The sequence below is a fragment of the Pseudopipra pipra genome, chromosome 4, assembly GCF_036250125.1.
Source record: "Pseudopipra pipra isolate bDixPip1 chromosome 4, bDixPip1.hap1, whole genome shotgun sequence".
Taxonomy (NCBI): Eukaryota; Metazoa; Chordata; class Aves; order Passeriformes; family Pipridae; genus Pseudopipra; species Pseudopipra pipra.
The window spans coordinates 76,147,967-76,165,757 of NC_087552.1; the positions used below are offsets into that span (position 1 = coordinate 76,147,967).

General features: G+C 70.6%; 3 protein-coding genes across 5 annotated transcripts; 1 reads left to right on the forward strand and 2 right to left on the reverse strand.

The window, feature by feature from the left end:
• Nucleotides 1–1,004: 1,004 nt before the first annotated feature.
• On the reverse strand, nt 1,005–3,411 carry C4H2orf81 (chromosome 4 C2orf81 homolog). 2 transcript variants are annotated; one of them, XM_064653680.1, is made up of 5 exons: nt 3,314–3,411; nt 2,669–2,884; nt 2,368–2,586; nt 2,174–2,278; nt 1,005–2,029 (listed from the first exon to the last, which is right to left on the reverse strand). In XM_064653680.1, exons 1-5 carry the CDS (start codon nt 3,320–3,322, stop codon nt 1,220–1,222), a joined length of 1,359 nt encoding a protein of 452 aa, XP_064509750.1. In that variant the 5' UTR covers nt 3,323–3,411; the 3' UTR covers nt 1,005–1,219. The 2 variants fall into 2 exon arrangements, with proteins under 2 accessions (XP_064509750.1, XP_064509749.1); XM_064653679.1 differs by lacking the exon at nt 3,314–3,411 and having other exon boundaries at nt 2,669–3,272.
• Nucleotides 3,336–7,434, forward strand: WDR54 (WD repeat domain 54). 2 transcript variants are annotated; one of them, XM_064653683.1, is made up of 10 exons: nt 3,336–3,431; nt 3,970–4,177; nt 4,553–4,615; nt 4,710–4,776; nt 5,218–5,274; nt 5,346–5,473; nt 6,289–6,389; nt 6,481–6,643; nt 6,909–6,983; nt 7,082–7,434. In XM_064653683.1, the coding sequence occupies exons 1-10, from the start codon at nt 3,412–3,414 to the stop codon at nt 7,211–7,213; spliced, it is 1,014 nt and encodes a 337-aa protein (XP_064509753.1). In that variant the 5' UTR covers nt 3,336–3,411; the 3' UTR covers nt 7,214–7,434. The 2 variants fall into 2 exon arrangements, with proteins under 2 accessions (XP_064509753.1, XP_064509754.1); XM_064653684.1 differs by lacking the exon at nt 4,553–4,615.
• Nucleotides 7,435–8,484: 1,050 nt separating this feature from the next.
• Nucleotides 8,485–15,603, reverse strand: LOC135413687 (rho-related BTB domain-containing protein 2-like). Its single transcript, XM_064653671.1, has 9 exons — nt 15,329–15,603; nt 14,968–15,071; nt 13,425–13,610; nt 12,283–13,079; nt 11,034–11,152; nt 10,352–10,502; nt 10,072–10,160; nt 9,875–9,980; nt 8,485–9,798 (listed from the first exon to the last, which is right to left on the reverse strand). The coding sequence occupies exons 1-9, from the start codon at nt 15,518–15,520 to the stop codon at nt 9,629–9,631; spliced, it is 1,914 nt and encodes a 637-aa protein (XP_064509741.1). The 5' UTR covers nt 15,521–15,603; the 3' UTR covers nt 8,485–9,628.
• Between the last annotated feature and the right edge of the window lie 2,188 nt (nt 15,604–17,791).

A 17,791-nucleotide genomic window follows, 5' to 3' on the forward strand; every position in this document is an offset into this window, starting at 1 on the left:
CGGAGCAGGACCTTTGCCCAGGCGGCAGTAGGGCACGGCACGGGCCCCTCTGGCCCGGGAGCTGCCGGGACACCGGGACAGACAGGAGAGTGGCTGGAGCGGGCAGGAGGGTGAGCTGTGTGCCCCCTGTGCCACCCCGGTGCCCTGTGTGCCACCCCACTGGAAAGGGTTAATGGCAGTTGCAGTATTTCCTCTAATCAGCACTCGGTGGTGAAACCTGTCACTGAACACTCCGCGGGCGCTGCCTCTGCCCCGACAGCAAAAGGAACAAGGTTTCAGTTCTGTCCCTGCCCAGGAGGGACCCAAACAGCTCCTTTTCACCCCAAAGTTTTCCTGCGGTGCGTTGTGTGACAAGGGAGGAGCTGCACAAGCGCAGGGAGCGGGACAAATAGGACACTTGATTTTGGGGTACTTGTCTTGTTCGACCCCCAGAGTGGAGCCCCACGAACACCGAGTGAAGTGCCGAGCACGTGAGACGGCGAGGCCACGCCCACTCCTCGTCACGCTAAATATGAACTGAAAACCACGCCCACTCACCTCATTCTAATGAAGATCCGAAAACCACGCCCACTCCCCCTCTTATGCTAATGAGGACCTGAAACCCACGTCTCATTAGCAACAGAGAGTAGGCGTTGTTTCCAGGCGCCGCTCCGGTGTCCCCTGTACCACCCCAGTGTCCCCGGTGCCACCCCAGGGCTGTTCACCCCCCTCACTGTCACCCCGGGGGGCTGCAGGACGGTCCATGCCCGGAGCACAGCCCCCAGGACGGGCAGCCCGGGACAGGGCGAGCCCACGGCTTGCTGATGGGGTGAAACCACCCGTGTGACCCCGCTACATCCCCCCGGTTTCTCCTCTGGGGCAGATGGGCTGCGGGGACGCGCCGCGGGTGGGCCCGGGGGTGGTGGCACCGCGGCTGCTGCGGCCGGAGCTCCCGGCCCCGCTCCGGTGGGACCGCCCGGGCCCCGCTCCCGGTGCCGGGCAGCGGCGGGAGCCCGGCGACGGAAAACCCCTCTGATTTGATTTTATTCCTGTTCTCTCCAGCAGCTCTGGCAAAGGGCCCTGAGCTCCGGTCCTGGTGCCGGCCCCGGCGCGATTGGAGGTAGGACACGGGGTGCCGAGGACCCCCCGAGGGCCGGGGGTCCCCCCGGAGCTGGGACAATCCCGGGAGGGGCAGCGCCCGGCGCAGCCGCGTTCCCGGCGGGTTTTCCAGGCGCTGCCCTCAGCGCTCGCCGTCCGACGCGAGCCGGAACGCCGGGGCGGAGGGGATGGGCCTCAGCTCCCGCTCGGCCTCGCTCCCCTCGCCCTCCTCCTCGTCGTGCTCGCCGTGCCCCGCCGTGCCCGGCCCGCGCCGCTCGCCGCCCGCCCAGCGCACGGTGACCCCGGGCGCCAGCGGCGCCGAGCTCAGCCAGGAGTCGCACGGCGGGGGCTCGGGGCTGGGGGGGCCCGGCGGGGGCTGCGGGGGCCCCGGCGGGGCTGGTTGGCCCCCACGGCCCCCCGTGTCCGGCGGCCGGCCCGCGCGGGGGGCAGCGCGGGGCCGCGGCCGCTCGGGCTCGGTGAACACGTCCAGCACCTTCACCTGCGGCCGCACCCGCGCGGAGCCGCGCCGGGCACCCGGCCTGGCCACCCCCGGGCCGGGGCCGGGCCCCTCCGACACCGCCCCCGGGCCGCGAGGGGGTCTCCCCGGCGGGAGGGAACCCAGGCTGGCGCGGGGGGACGGTGGCGGTGCTGGCTCTCGGTCGCCCGGCCCGGCCCCGCGGGGTGCCCGCTGTTCCCCCCGCGCCGGGGGCTCCGGGGGCTCGGCCGGGCGCGGGGCCGGGGGCCGGGGGGGGCCCGGTGGGGCCGGGCGGGGCCGGGGCGGCCGCGAGGGACGGGATTTTCTGTCGAGGGACCGGGGGGCGGTGGGAGGCTCCGGGCGGGGTGGCCCTGGCGCGGGCAGGGTGGGAACAGCGCCGGGGACCCGGCCGGGAACCGCGGGGGGAGCTCCGGCTGCTGCGGGGGGGTCCTGGCTCGGGGGCTTCGCATCGGGGACCTGCCGGGGCAGAGGGGAGCCGGTGTGGGTGGGGGCGTCGGGGTGCCCCGTGGGGCGAGCCGGGGTGGGTGACACTCCGGGTGGCCCCGGAGCTACAGGGGCTCAGCGCGGGGGGGTCACAGGGAGGGACGGGGCACGTCTCACCTCTCCCCGGGACAGACGGACAGCCGGGACGGTGACAGCGTCGAGGGCCCGGAGAGGATGCTCGGAGGAAGCCTCGTCTGTCACGGGGGATTCCTGGGACGGGACCTGCCCGGGGGACAGAGAGGGGCCGGTGTGGGTGACAGCGGGTGTCCCGCGGCCCCGGGCGGTTCCGCGGTGGTCGGGGCACGTCTCACCTCTCCCAGGGACGGAGGGACCAGCCGGACGGGGACAACGCCCTGCGCCGAGGTGTCCAGGACGCAGGGCTGGGGCTCCTCGTCCTCGCTCCAGGCTCGGGCTCGCTCGGGGTCCGGGTCCTCCCCGGGGTCGGGGTCCCCCTCGTCCCGCGCCAGGAACCGCCACTCAAGGACACACAGGATGGCGTCCCGCGCCCGGGACACCGTGTAGGGCACCCGCTGCAGAGACAGCGCTGAGACCCCCGCCCGGACCCACCAGACACCCCTAGGACCCCCAAATCGGGGGAGGGGGGTCTCTCACCTGCCGCGCCACCGCCGCCCGCACGCTCTCGGCTATCACCCGGTCCAGGAGCTCGGCCAGGATGTTCTCGACGTCCAGGGGTTCCCCGGGCGGGGACGTCCTCCCGCCCTCGGCCGAGGGCGAGTGGGTGTCAGAGTGGGTGGAAGCCCGGGGGGAGGCCCGGGCGGGGGGGCGCGACTTGTCCCGTCGCACTTTGGGGGCTGACGATCTCTTTTTCTGCGCGGGGACAGGAGACCCCACAGCTCCCCCTGCCCAGCCGAGCGGGGACACCGCATCCCGGGGGGGACTGACCCAGTGCACCCCAGTGTAGACCAGCACAGCGCAGCCCACCCCAGCGCGGGCTCTCAGCTCATCCCAGTACGTCCCAGTATAGACCAGTACACCCCAACCCATCCCAGCGCGGGCCCCCGGCTCATCCCAGTATAGACTAGTACAGCACAGCCCACCCCAGCGCAGACTCTCAGCTCATCCCGGTACGTCCCAGTATAGACCAGTACATCTCAACGCATCCCAGCGAGGGCCCCCAGCTCATCCCAGTACATCCCAGCTTATCCCAGTACACTCCAGCTCCCCACACCCACACACGCCCCAGCTCCTCCCACCCCCTGTGCCCCCTTCCCCCGCCCCCGTTCCCCCCGGTCCCACCTCGGCCATCCCTCCCTTGGCGTCCCGGTCTCCACGGTGACGCTGACGTCATCACCGCGCGCCGCTCTCCGTGCGCCATCACGCCGCGACGCGTCTCCATGGCGGCGGCGGGCAGCGGGTGAGCGGGGGGGATCGGGGGGACTGGGGGGATCGGGGGGACTGGGGGGGACTGGGGAGGCTGGGGGCGGTCCGGGGTTGGGCAGGGGGGATTTCTGGGGTCCCTGGGACAGAACGTTGGGCCGGGGGGCAGGAGGGCCCTGGGAGGGGAGGGGCGGTGGATCTGCCCCCGGCCCTGCCCCCGGCCCTGCCCCCGAGCCCCCTGGAGCTGCTCGGACCCCTCGGAGCTGCCCCGGCTCTCTGGATCCATCCGTGACCACTCTGGATCTGCCCCCGGCCCTGCCCTCCGCCCCCGAGCCCCCTGGAGCTGCTCGGACCCCTCGGAGCTGCCCCGGCTCTCTGGATCCATCCGTGACCACTCTGGATCTGCCCCCGGCGCCCCCGGCCCTGCCCCCGAGCCCCCTGGAGTTGTTCGGGCCCCTCGGAGCTGCCCCGGCTCTCTGGATCCATCCGTGACCACTCTGGACCTGCGCCCGGTGCCCCTGTACCAGTTGGGCCCCCCCGGCCCGAGGTGACGCCCCTGCTCTCTGTGCCCCCAGGTACCGCCGGGAGCGGGCCCTGGCGCTGCGGAACAGCAGCTCCGCCCTGTACAACAACCTGACCGTGCTGTGCCCCCCCGCGCGGCCCCCCCGGGCCTTCGGCGCCGTGCACGGCACCACGCTCAGCCTGCTGGGACCCGAGGGGCCCCCCCGGCAGCTGCCGGCGCGGGGGGGGGGCTCGGCCCTCAGCACCCCCCTGCTCACACAGGTGAGGGGCAGGGGGCACAGGTGGGGCCTGGCACCCTCCTGGCACCACAGGTGACATCGGAGCCAGGGAGGAGGGCCAGGGGGCCCCCGGGTCCCACAGTGCCCTAATTGTGGGGAGGGGGAGAGGGAAGCAGCCCCTTGGGGGGTTTGTGGGACACTGGGGGGGTCCCCAAGGCTGACAGGTACCACCTGTGGGATCCTCAAATGCACCTGGCCCTGGGGGGCTGTGGCCGGGCCCTCCCCCAGGAGTGGGGTCTGGGGGGGCCCCAGGAGAGCAGAGGGGGGTCCTGCCTCTGGTGGAAGGTTTTGGGGGGTGCCAGGAGGAGGGTGTGGGGGTCCTGCCCCTGCCTCCCTCCCACCCTGCTGTGTCCCCCAGGCCGCCTGGTGCGAGCTGCCAGCCCGGGTGCTCCTGGTCCTCACGTCCCAACGCGGTGTCCAGGTGAGGGCTGGGGGGCTCGGGGGGGTCCCTGGAGGTCCCGCTGCTCCCCCAGGGCTGTCACCCCCCGGGTCCCACCCTGTCCCCCCTGTCCCAGATGTACGAGGCCGACGGCTCCACCCTGGTGTTCTGGCACGCGCTGGACGTCCCGGAGCACCCGGCAGGTGAGTGCCCTGAGCCCCCCAGCACTGCCAGGGACACGCCTGGCCATGCCCCTGTGCCACATCCACAGGGGGTTAAATCCCCCCGCCCTGGGCAGCTGTGCCAGGGCTGGGCAGCCCTTTCCAGGGGGAATTTCCCCAATATCCACCCTGACCCTCCCCTGGCACAGCTGGAGGCCGTTCCCTCTCCTGTCAGGGAGTTGCAGAGCCAGAAGGTCCCCCCTGAGCCTCCTTTTCTCCAGGCTGAGCCCCCCCAGCTCCCTCAGCTGCTCCTGCTGCTCCAGCCCCTTCCCAGCTCCTGCCCTGGACTCTCTCCAGCCCCTCAATGTCTTGTGAGGTGCCCAAACCTGCCCCAGGGTTGGGGAGTGACCCCCCAGTGCCTGGCACAGGGTTCAGTCCCTGCCCTGGGGTCCCCCAGGGGTGACACAAACCCTTCCCTTCCAGCACACTCCGTGTTTGCCCGAGGCATCTCCGCGGCCGGGGAGCGCTTCGTCTGCGTGGGTGAGCTGGGCTGGCTGTGGGAGGGCAGGGGGCCCGGCAGGGCTGAGCCCTGCTGACCCCCTGACCCGCAGGGACGTCCTCCGGGGCCGTGCTGGTCTTTGACATCCCCCCCAAAGGCACCAACGTGACCCTGAGCGAGGTCCTGGAGCAGCACCGGGATCCCGTCACCGACATCGCGGCCGAGCAGGGCCAGGCCCCGGTAAGGGGAGGGTGGGGGACCCTAAATCCCATCGATCCCACCCCCTACCATGGGCAGGGACACATCCCTCCAGCCCGGGTTGCTCCAAGCCCTGTCCAACCTGGCCTTGGACACATCCAGGGATCCAGGGGCAGCCACAGCTTCCCTGGGCAGCCTGGGCCAGGGCCTCCCCACTCTCACAGGGGAGGATTTCTTCCCAAAGTCCCACCAAATCGCCCCTTTTGCAGTGGGAAGCCATTCCCCCTTGTCCTGTCCCTCCGTCCCTTGTCCAAAGTCCCTCCCAGCTCTCCTGGGTCTCCGTTAGGCACTGGAAGCTGCCAGGGCTGGGGCCCTGCAGACGCTCCTCAGCCTCCTCCCCGCACACGAGGCTGCTCAGCACTTTCCCTGCTGAGTCACACAGAACTTTCCCTGCACTGGGATCCCCAAGGAATTCATCCCCAGAACCGGTTCCCAGAGCTGTTGTGTCACCGTGGGACATGGAGCTGTTGTGTCACCGTCCCCTCACACGCCCCCCTGGACTTTGCTCCATGGGTTCCAGAGGCTCCTGGGGCGGGGGTGTGGGATTCCCGGGGCTGGGAGGAGCCGAGACTCGTCCCGGAGGGGGGGGTGCCCCGGCTGTTCCTCGAAACCCGCCCTTGCCGTGGCTGTCTGGGCAAACAGGGACGTGTTCCAGCGGAGCCGCTGCGGGCGCTCCCACCCCGCTCGGGAGGATCCCTCGGCACTTGGGGAGCTGTGTCAGCTCCTCCCGGGGCCTGCGGGGCAGCCCCGGGGCCAGGGGCAGTGCCAGGGCCCGTCCTGAGCCATCTCTTTCACAGGAGGCAGCTGGGGATCTGGTGACAGCTGACGACTCCGGGACCCTCTGCCTGTGGAGCACCGGGGAGGAGTTCACCCTGCTTGGAAGGATCCCGGGATCTGGGTGAGCCCCAGGGGTCCCGTGGGGTGTCAGACACACGGGAGGGTGACTGGGGGGACCCCGGGCAGGAGGTGACACGAGCCCCTGTCCCCAGCTGCACCTGCTCCTCGGTGACGCTGTGGAACGGGATCGTGGCTGCGGGCTACGGGAACGGGCAGATCCGGCTGTGGGAGGCAGGCACGGGGCAGCTCCGTGCCCAGGTGAGCGCCCACGCCCGCTGGATCTACGCCCTGGACCTGGCACCGCTCACCGGAAAGGTACGGGGGGGTCAGGGCATCCCACCCGGCATCCCACCCGGAATCACACCCGGCATCCCACCCAGAACCACACCCAGCATCACACCCCAGCATCCCACACTGCATCCCACCTGCACGCCAAGCTGGCTTCACACCTGGAATCCCACTGGCATCCCACCCTAGCGTTCCACCCTGGAATCCCCCCTGGAATCCCACCCCGGTGTCCCCTCCTGGCCCTGGCGCTGCCACCCCCGCGGTGTCCCCACGGCCCCTCCGCTCCCCGCAGCTGCTGTCGGGCGCAGAGGATTCCTTTGTCCACGTCTGGAAGCTCAGCAGGGACCCGGACACGGGTGATGTCGAGGTGAGTCTGGGCCTGGGACGGGGATGTGGCTCCTCGGGGCCTGGGCCGTGTCCCTGGAGCCGTGGCTGCCCGGCCCCGCGTTGCTCCCTGTCCCGCAGATCCAGCACTGCCACGGCGAGTGCGTGACGGACACGCAGGTCTGCGGCGCCCGCTTCTGCGACCCCGCCGGGGACACCTTCGCTGTCACCGGCTACGACCTCAGCGAGATCCTCTGCTACGGCCCGGCCTGAGCCGGGAGCGCCGGGAACGCTGGGAACATCGGGAATGTCGGGAACATCGGGAACATCAGGAACGCTGGGCCGATCCAGCACCGCGGGCGAGGGGTGAGCACAGACCCCCCTCCACTCCGAGGGGAGGTGAGGGGGAGCTGGGCCGGATCCCCCCGTGCCCAAAGCCCTCCCGAGGGCCGGAGCTGCTCTGGAGCCACCCCATCGAGGGGATCCCCGAGATACTCCCATGGCCCCCCCTCCAGGTCCTGGGATCCTCCCGTGGCCCCCCACCCTTCCCGGAGGGCTGCGTGGCTGGGAACGGGCTCGGCCCAGACGGGAGGATCCCGGGAAACCTGTGCTGCCTGCTCCCGGGAAACCTGTGCTACCTGCTGCTCTGCCCCGGCCAGGAGAGCCCTGAGCCCAGCCCTGAGCTCAGCCCAGCCCCGAGCCCGGCCCAGCCCCGAGCTCAGCCCAGCCCTGAGCTCAGCCCAGCCCTGATCTCAGCCCAGCCCTGAGCTCAGCCCAGCCCCAAGCCCGGCCCAGCCGCGGGGCAGCTCCCGTGGGCCCCGAGAACTCCAATCACAGGGGGACCGGGATGGGAGGGAGTGGGGGAGCAGTGGGGACGCGGGGACTCTGGGAGACCCCACACCCCTGTGTCCTCACAGCCCTGTGGGACCCCAACCTCTTCTAGGACCCCACGACCCCACAGCCTCATGGGACCCCAAGCTCCCGTGGGAACCCACACCCCCGTGGGACCCCACAGCCCCTGGCCAGCTGTGCGAGGCCCCAGCTGTGCTGCGGGGCTGGAAACTGCAGCAGCAGCTGCAGCAGAACCTCAGGGACGTCCTCAGGTCCCCCCGGCTGCCCCTGACCCCCCTGGGGGGCTGCCCTGCCCTGGCCCCCCCGTGGGAGCTGACGTGACCCCGGGCTCTGCTCCCAGGGCCTTGTGAGGCCGTGGGGAGGACACACAGACAAGGGGGGGCTCAGCCTGGGACAGGCCCTGATGGGGGGAGCCCCCAGCCTGCCCCCCCAGCCCCTCCAGCCACGCTGGGGGACGAGCCATGGACAGGGATCTGCCCCCCCAGTAAATGACCCCACCCGTGTGTCCCACTTGTGTCTCCCCCAACCCGTGAGCTGCACCCCCACGTGTGGGTCAGGGCCCCCCACTCCTGTTCCCAACCCTCCTGTACTTCCTAACCCCCCCAATAAATACACCCGAATGAAGCCCCCCAGTGCTGCTCCTTCCTCTGGGAAGGGGCTTGGGGGGCAGAGCGGGATGGGGGCACTCAGAGTCTGTTACAAAAAGCTTTATTAAAGGTTAAAACAGCTGCTGCTGAGGCGGGGGGCCCACTCCAGGCCGGGGGGGCCCACTCCAGGCCGGGGGGGCCCTGGAAGGCCCGGGGGCCGCTGTGCTTCTGGGGTAAAAAAGTGTAAAAATGGTTGTGCAGTTCAGCCCGGGGGGTTGGACAGTGCCACCCCCACTGCAGGGGGACACAGCCCAGGGACAGGGACAGTGTCCCCCTGGGCCCAGAGCCCGGGGGCCCGTCCAAGGCACGGAGATGAGCCGGGGGCTCTCGCAGCCACACAAGCACCCAGGGACCCCCCACGCCCACCCCCCACCCCACCCTGCTCACAGCTTGGCCCCCCCGCCCCCGGGGGGGAGAGAATACAGCACCAGAGAGCCCTGCGGGGGGAGAAGCCCTCAAGAAAGACAGGGGGGCGGCAGAGCCCCCGCTCCCTGCACGCCCCCAGCCCCAAATACTGCTCGGTCAGAGGTAGCACCAGCCTTGGCCGGGGGGGTCCTGCCGGGGGGCTCGGCACGGCCCCCCCGGGGGGAAGGCACGGTGGGCAGGGGGCTGTGCCCCAGCAGAGCCTGTAAACAGCCAGGGTGGGGCAGGTAAACAGGCCCTCGGGGCAGGCTGGCCGAGCCCCCCAGCCCAGGGGGGGGACCCCCAGCCTGGCCGAGCCCCACAGCCCAGCATGAGGATCCCAAGGCCAAGCCCCCCAGCCCAGGGTGGGGGTCACAGGGCCCAGCCCTTCAGTTCTGTGTGGAGTCCCTGGGGCTGAGCCCCCATTCCAGCGTGGGGGTCCCGAGCCTGAGCCGCACAGCCCAGCACAGGGACCCCCAGCCCAGCACAGGGACCCCCAGCCCAGCGTGGGACCCCCAGCCCAGCGTGGGAGCCGCAGCCCCAAGCCCCTCACTTCGAACAGGGACCCCCAGCCCAGCTGAGCTCCCCTGCCCAGTGTGAGGGTCCCAACCTCAAGCCCCTCAGCTCAGCACAGGGATCCCCAGCCCATCCAAGCCCCCCAGCTCCGTGTGGGGGTCCCAGCCTCGAGCCCCTCAGCCCAACACGGGGCCCCCAGCCCCACGCAGGGGCTCCCAGTCCAGCCAAGCCCCCCAGCCCCACGCGGGGGTCCCAGCCCCTCGTCCCCAGCTCAGGACACGGGGGGCGAGGGCCGCCAGAAGCACCACTTGCTGCGGGGGTGCTGCTTGCGCTGGAGCTGCTCCTCGCGCTCGCGCTCCTTCTTGGAGCGCAGGTACAGATCCTCCTCCTTCAGGTACCACACCGGGGGCCAGCGGTGCCGCTCGAAGTGCGCCTGGTTCTCTGCGGGGGCAGCCCGGGGCTTAGGGCACGGCAGGGACGCCCCCCGAGCCCCCCCGCGCCCCCCGGCCCCCCGTACCTGGGGACATGAACTTCATCTCGCGGGGGAAGCGGCGGCACACGCGGTTGTAGTTGGTGCAGATGTAGTGCAGGCACCACGCGGCCAGCTGGTGGGCGTTGTGGAACTGGGGGGGGCACGGGGGGGTCACCCTACTGCCCGCACCCCCCGGGGGTCCCTGTGCCCCCCCCCCCGGGGGTTCTCTGTGCCCCCCATACCTGCGTCATCTCCAGGTAGATGATGACCTGCTCGTCGATCTCCACGCGCTGCATGAAGGCTCGGAGCAGCTCGTCCACGGCGTATTGCTCTGGGGGCAGCGGGTCGGGGGGGTCACTCACCGGGGGTGTGCCCCCGGGTGAGCCAGGCCCCCCCGGGATTGTGCAAGGGCGGGGAATGACACACAGGGCCGATCGATGATCGATCCGACCCCGCGGCACCGGCAGGGTATCGGCGGGTGACGTCAGGGGACACGGGGGGCCGGGGGCGGGGGGGTCTCACCGGTGAGCGCCTGCAGCCGCGGCAGGCACAGCCGGTCCGTGAGGATGAGCAGCTCCATGGCGTCCAGGTCGGGCGTGGGGGTGAAGACCCCCGTGTAGAGGAAGTCGAGCACGGCACGGAGGCAGGCGCAGTTGGTGCCGGGCAGGGACACCTGTGGCACCAGGGACGGGTTTGGCGGGGCTGGAGCCACCCCCGGGGGGGCCGGGGCAAGGAGGGACCCTCCTGGCAGTGCCTGACCTGGCACAGCCCCCTCAGCCCCGGCACAGCCCCCTCAGCCCCGGCACAGCCCTCCACAACTCTGGCACAGCCCCTCCTGACCCAGCACAACCATCCCACAACTCTGGCACAGAGTCCCCTGTCTGGCACAGGCCCCCAGCCCTGATACCATCCCCCTCACCCAGAACAGCTCCCCCAGCCCCAACATAGCCCCCCCAGCCCTGGTACAGCCCCACCCGATCCAGCAGAGCCCCCCAGCCCTGGAATAATCCCCCCAGGCCCAGCACAGAACTCCCTGACCCGGCAGAGCCCCCCACTTTCTCCCCAGCAGAAGGGAAGCAGGACCCAGCTGTGTCAGGGCTCGGAGGGGGGTCCAAGCAGCCCCCAGACCCCACCCAAAGACGCCCACCCTTCCAGCAGCCCCGTGGCAGAGCCAGTGGGTCCCCCCAGCCCCCCCAGCCCCCACCTCTTGGGCGTAGCTCTCGCGGAAGCCCCCCCGGAACATGGCCCTCATCCAGTCACAGCCCGCGATGAGCAGCGGCTTGTGCGCCGGCACCAGCCCGTCATCCACCCGGAACACCACGTCTGGGGACAGGGACAGCTCAGGGGGGACAGCTCAGGGGGACAGGGACAGCTCAGGGGGACAGGGACAGCTCAGGGGGACAGGGCACAGCTCAGGGGGGACAGGGACAGCTCAGGGGGGACAGCTCAGGGGGGACAGGAGACAGCTCAGGGGGACAGGGACAGCTCAGGGGGACAGGGGACAGCTCAGGGGGGACAGGGACAGGGACAGCTCAGGGGGACAGGGACAGCTCAGGGGGACAGGGCACAGATCAGGGGGGACAGGGACAGCTCAGGGGGACAGGGCACAGCTCAGGGGGACAGGGCACAGCTCAGGGGGGACAGGGACAGGGACAGCTCAGGGGGACAGGGACAGCTCAGGGGGGACAGGGACAGGGACAGCTCAGGGGGACAGGGGACAGCTCAGGGGGGACAGGGACAGGGACAGCTCAGGGGGACAGGGCACAGCTCAGGGGGACAGGGCACAGCTCAGGGGGGACAGCTCAGGGGGACAGGGACAGCTCAGGGGGACAGGGGACAGCTCAGGGGGACAGGGACAGCTCAGGGGGACAGGGCACAGCTCAGGGGGGACAGGGACAGCTCAGGGGACAGGGCACAGCTCAGGGGGACAGGGCACAGCTCAGGGGGGACAGGGGACAGCTCAGGGGGGACAGGGACAGCTCAGGGGGACAGGGACAGCTCAGGGGGACAGGGCACAGCTCAGGGGGGACAGGGACAGCTCAGGGGACAGGGCACAGCTCAGGGGGACAGGGCACAGCTCAGGGGGGACAGGGGACAGCTCAGGGGGGACAGACACCCCTCAGACATCACAGACCAGGGACAACCACCCCTCAGACACCCCTTGCCCACCCCAGCCCAGGGAGAGGCCCCCCTTGGCCACCAGAGCCCCCCACTATGGGACAATCCCCTCTTGGTCACCCCTGCCCTGTCAGCCCCAGACTCCCGGCAGCCCCCCCCCCATGACTGACTGTGACAAGGGCTCCGGGCCCCCAGACCCCAATGGCCCCAGTGGTGGGAGGGGATCGGGGTGACCGGAGCCCTGTGTCCAAGCCGACATCACAGGAGGGGGACACCGGCCAGAGGGGACAGCACTGGGGGACCTCCTGTCCTCACAGCCCCCCGGGGCCCCGTACCCGCGAAGACGCCCTTGGCCAGGCACTCCTTGACGCGGTTGGCGCGGCGCACGTGGAAGGCCTTGGTGATCTCCTGGTTCATGAAGCTCTCCTGGTTGAGCTCGTTGGCCACCATCATGCGCAGGTCGAACACCTCGAGCAGCTCGGCCACGGCGCCCACCTGGCGCAGGTCGGCGTGGGGCCGCTCCAGCCGCCCGGTGTACAGGTACTCGAGCACGGCGCGCAGCGGCTCCGGCCGCACGGCCCGGTCCATGGCCACCACCGCCATGCGCCGCGCCCGCCCCGCCGCCGGCTCCGGCACCTCCTCCCAGCGCAGGCTCAGGAACCCGCGGCCCCACCCCGACAGGTCGCGGGTGCCCCCGTCCCCCTCGCCGGGGGGCCCCTCGAGCGTGAACAGGTCGTAGAAGCGGGAGCAGGCGGTGGCCAGGAAGACGCGGTGGGCGAAGACGCGGTGCCCGCCCTGCAGCTGGAACGCGACGTCGGCGCAGAGCGGGGCCCGGAACAGCGCGGCCGGGCCCCCCCCCAGCCCGGGGGGCGCGTCGGGCACCTGGATGAGGGGCGGGGGGGGCTTGGGGGGCAGGAAGGGCGCCTGCAGCAGCGGGCGCTGCATCTTGCGCAGGTGGGACTTCCAGAACTGCAGGTGGCGGCGGGACACGAGCGCGGCGCGGATGGCGTTGTCGAACACGTCCTTCACCCCGAACTGCGCCACCACGCTGGTCTCGTAGTACGGCACCCCCAGCTCCTGCGCCACCTCGTGCCCCCGCTCCGGCGGCAGGATGTCCGAGGGCTTGATGGGCCTGTGGGGGCACGGACGGGGCAGGGGCTGGGGAGGCTGAGGAGCGGCTCCCCGGGCATCCCAGGGGGTGCCGGGGGCTCCGGGGGGACACCCCAACCCAGGAGTGCTGGGGGGGCAGGGGCTCTGCCCCACAGGTGCTGCCAGGGGCCCCCACCCAGGGGAGTTGGGGGGGACACAGGCACGGGCAGGGACACCCCCTGACCTGGTAGTGGCAAAACGGGGGGTCCCCTGGGCAGCAGAGGGAGGGTCCCCATTCCCATGGGACCGGCTGGGGTCCCCAGGACGGTGCACTGGGGGGTCCCCGTGGGGCCGGGGCGGTGCCCAGGTGGGTGGCCCGGGGGCTCACTTGGCCAGCGGCCGGCGCGCGCGGTTGACGGCGTCCAGGTCGGCGTAGCGCAGGTCCAGCTGGCAGCCCACCAGCACGATGGGCGTGCGCGGGCAGAAGTGCTTGATCTCGGGGTACCACATGGTCTTCACGTGCCGCAGCGAGTTGGGGTTTGCCAGCGAGAAGCAGAGCACGACCACGTCCGACCTGGGGGCGCGAGCGGGACGGGAGGGCAGCGCTGACCCAGTGCCACCCCAGCCTCACCCCACGGGCACAGACACTGTCACCCTGCGGCTCCAAACACCCCCTGCTCGGGGGGCACCATCCTGGGACACTGCCCCCAGCCTTCAGGAGTCCCATGACCCACTGAGAGCCCCACAGACCCTCAGAAACCCCCCAGACCCCCAGGGCACCCCCAGACCCCCAAGAGTCCCAGACCCCCAAGAGTCCCATGGCCAGGGGAGCCCCATGGTCCCCAGGGGGTCCCAGGAAACCCTGGGAGCCCCACAGAGCCCAGAGGCCCCACAACCATGGGAGCCCCACAGCCCCCAGGGCCCCATGGCAGGGGCAGTGAGGCCAAGGAGGGACCCGATGGGACCCGGCTCCGGGTCACCCCATCAGCCAAGCCATGGGCTGCCCTGGCTCGGGTCAGCACCGGGGGGGCCTGGCCCCCGAGCACCCACGGGGGGGTCCCCCAGGGGCTGGCCGGGTGGGTGCCAGCCCCCGGCCCCAGGGACAGACCCTGCCCGCCACCCCCAGCCCCGTCCCTGCGCCCGCGGTGGGGCTGTCACCGTCCTCCTGGCCCCGGCTCGGGGGTGCAAGGTGCCAGGGCGCATGGGGGATTGCCAGGGGACACGAGGGGTTGCCAGGGGACACGGGGGTGCCAGGGGACAGCGGGCAGGTGCCAGGGGACACGGGGAGAGTGCCAGCACCCCCAGGTCCCCGCCGCAGCCGCGTGGCCCCAGGCCCGGGTTGTTTTTAGTCCGTGCTCGGCCGGGACGTGACCGGGAGGTGCCGCTGGAGCCGGGCCCGTGTCCCGGACCAAGATAGCCGCCACCGGCCCCCCCGCCCCCCCGGCCCCGGGCCCGCCGTGCCGCGGGTTGATTAGCGGTGCCGCGGGGCTGGCGCGGGGCGGCGGCGATAAGAGCCCGGACGTGCCGGCGGCCACGGGGACGGCTGTTTACAGCCGAGGGAACCGGGGGGGCCGGGGGGGCCCCTCCGGCGGCCAGGCCGGCGCCCCCGGGGAAGGGTTCCGCACTCCAACAGCCCCCAGAGACGCCCCCCACCCACAGCGCCGGGGGGGCCGCGAGCACCCGGGATCTCTGCTCGGGGCAGGGGCTTGGGGGACGCAGTGTTGGGGTCAGGGTACCCCCAGAGCCATCCCCGGCCGGGGGCGGGGCAGTCCCACCGCCCCTCGGAGGGTTTGGGGTGCCGGAGCTGCTCTCTGGGCGCTGGCAGGAGCCCAAGGGGCTCCTTTGGCTCTGTGGGCGCTGGGTGGGCAGGGCTGGGGGGTCGGGGTGCCGCTGGGGGGGCTCGGGGTGCCGGTGGCGGGTCGGGGTCCCACCTGCCGTAGGCGAAGCGCCGATCCTTATGATGGTCGCCGAAGGTGTCCCAGAGGCGCAGGGAGACGCTGACCTCGTCCACCACATCGCGGGAGCGCTCCAGCACCTGCCGGCACCGGGACCGGCACCGGGACCGGCACCATCACCGACCGCCCCGCCCGGTACCCCCACTACCACCCCGCTATACCCCCCGTGTCCCCTCCCGGTTCCCCCCTCGGTGTCCCTCCCGGTGCCCGGTGGCCCCTGGTGCCTCCCCCGCCCTGGTGCCCCCGTGCCCGGCGTCCCCCGGTAACCCCCTCCCGCTGTCGCCCTCCCGATGCCCGGCGCTGCCCGGCGGTGCCCGGCGGTGCCCCCCGGCCTCACCTCCTGGCAGACGCGGTACTGGTCGATGGCCCACACGGTGGGCACGTGCGTGGCCAGCAGCCGGTACTGGCTCAGCGTGGCGTTGCAGGCGCGGGCGCAGATCAGCCGCGTCTTGCCCACCGCGTTGTCGCCCACCACGACGCACTTGATGGTCTCGACGTTGGGGCGCTCGTAGTCCACGTCGGGGTCCATGGGGGCGCGGGGGTCCCCGCTCGGCGCCCCCCGCGCGGCCCCGACCCGGGCCCGGCCCGTTACCGACCCCCGCCCCTCCCGCCCCGCCCCTCCCCGCCGCTCGCCCAATCAGCGCGCGCGGCCGCGGCACGCCCCGCCCCGCCCCGCCCCGCCCCGCCAATCCCGCGCGGCCCCGCCCGCGCTGCCACGCCCCCCGCCGCCCCGCCCCGCGCGCGGACAAAGGAGCGCCGCCAGGGGGCGCCGCGCGCCACGTGACTGCACCGCCCCGGCCACGCCCACCCGGGTACGGCCACGCCCACAAATGGGCGTGCTCAGGGACACGCCCCTCAGTATGCCACGCCCACCGGAGGGATCGCGGGGGGAGAACGGGGGGGGGACAGGGACCGGCGACAACGGCGACACCGACGGCACCAGTGACACCAGTGACAACAGCGATGGCACCAGTGACACCAGTGACACCAGTGACACCAGTGACACCAGTGACATCAGTGACACCAGTGACACCAGTGACACCAGTGACATCAGTGACACCAGCGACACCAGTGACACCAGTGACAACAGCGATTGGACCAGTGACACCAGTGACACCAGTGACAACAGCGATTGGACCAGTGACACCAGTGACACCAGTGACAACAGCGATGGTACCAGTGACACCAGTGACACCAGTGACACCAGTGACACCAGTGACAACAGCGATGGCACCAGTGACACCAGTGACACCAGTGACACCAGTGACACCAGCGACACCAGTGACAACAGCGACACCAGTGACACCAGTGACAACAGCGACACCAGTGACACCAGTGACACCAGTGACACCAGTGACAACAGCGATGGCACCAGTGACACCAGTGACACCAGTGACAACAGCGATGGCACCAGTGACACCAGTGACACCAGTGACACCAGTGACAACAGCGGTGGCACCAGTGACACCAGTGACACCAGTGACACCAGTGACACCAGTGACAACAGCGATGGCACCAGTGACATCAGTGACACCAGTGACAACAGCGATTGGACCAGTGACACCAGTGACAACAGCGATTGGACCAGTGACACCAGTGACAACAGCGATGGTACCAGTGACACCAGTGACATCAGTGACACCAGTGACACCAGTGGCACAAGTAACACCAGTTACACCTTGGACACCAGTTACACCAGTGACACAAGTGACGAATAACACCACTTGCACCAGTGACACCAGTGACACCAGTGAAACCAGTGACATCAGTGACACCAGTGGCACCAGCGACACCAGCGACACCAATGACACCAGTTACACCAGTGACACCAGTTACACCAGTGACACCAGTGACATCAGTGACACCAGTGACAACAGCGACACCAACGACACCAGTTGCACCAGTGACACCAGTGGCACAAGTAACACCAGTTACACCTTGGACACCAGTGACGAATAACACCACTTGCACCAGTGACACCGGTGGCACCAGTGACACCAGTGGCACCAGTGACAAGTAACACCAGTTACACCAGTGCCAGCAGTAACACCAGTGAGAGCAGCAGCACCAGTACCACCAGTAATGCCAGTACCACCAGTCATACCAGTACCACCAGCCACACCAGTTAGGGCCCTAGGACGGGGGTGACAGGGTGGGCCGGGCACTGCACTGGGGGCATCCCTGGGGCCAAGATCCCATTTCCCGGCATTTTTTCCCTCCCTGGGGGTTTGGGATTTTCCAGTGGCGGTGCCCAAATAAGGGAACGGCAGGAGAGGCTCCGGGACAGGGAGGGGGACGGGGCGGACGCTGGGCTGGGGTGTCCCCAGGGCCGTATTCATGGGGGGGGAGGCCGGGGGCACCCCCAGCACCCCAAAATCCTCTTTTCTGGCATAATAAAGGAACTGCGGGAGAGGCTTCGGGGACAGGGGGAAGGGACGGGGGGTAAGTGGGGCAGGATGAGGAGGGGACCCCTCCCCTTGGCCCCGTGCTGGATCCTGGCACAGCCCCTCATCCCAGTGGAGGACTCTGGACCTGGGCCAACATCCCAGTCTGGGACGGTGCACAGCACCCACATCCCACTCCAGAACCCTGGCCCAGCATCCACATTCCAGTGTGGAACCGTCATCCCAGCACAGGATCCTGGCACAGCACCCTTATCCCAGTATGGGACCCTTGGGACCTACACCCACATCCCAGTCTGGGCCCCTCATCCTGCTGTGGGACCCTGGCACCGCACCCACATTCCAAAGCTGACCCGGGCACAGCACCCACCTCCCTGGGAGGGGTCCTGGGACCTGCA

Bases quoted from the DNA above. Each gene is read 5' to 3' on its own strand.
- C4H2orf81 (XM_064653679.1), bottom strand. From the start codon at position 3,061: ATGGGTTGGGGTGTACTGGTCTATACTGGGACGTACTGGGATGAGCTG. The intron at 2,587-2,668 runs GTGAGAGACCCC...CTGTCTCTGCAG, and splicing joins GGGCGGCGGTGGCGCGGCAG to CGGGTGCCCTACACGGTGTC. The intron at 2,279-2,367 runs GTGAGACGTGCC...TCCCCCGGGCAG, and splicing joins TCCCTCCGTCCCTGGGAGAG to GTCCCGTCCCAGGAATCCCC.
- WDR54 (XM_064653683.1), top strand. From the start codon at position 3,412: ATGGCGGCGGCGGGCAGCGG. The intron at 4,178-4,552 runs GTGAGGGGCAGG...TGTGTCCCCCAG, and splicing joins GCACCCCCCTGCTCACACAG to GCCGCCTGGTGCGAGCTGCC. The intron at 6,644-6,908 runs GTACGGGGGGGT...CGCTCCCCGCAG, and splicing joins TGGCACCGCTCACCGGAAAG to CTGCTGTCGGGCGCAGAGGA.
- LOC135413687 (XM_064653671.1), bottom strand. From the start codon at position 15,520: ATGGACCCCGACGTGGACTACGAGCGCCCCAACGTCGAGACCATCAAG. The intron at 15,072-15,328 runs GTGAGGCCGGGG...CGGTGCCGGCAG, and splicing joins AGTACCGCGTCTGCCAGGAG to GTGCTGGAGCGCTCCCGCGA. The intron at 10,503-11,033 runs GTGGGGGCTGGG...CTGGTGCCACAG, and splicing joins GCGAGAGCTACGCCCAAGAG to GTGTCCCTGCCCGGCACCAA.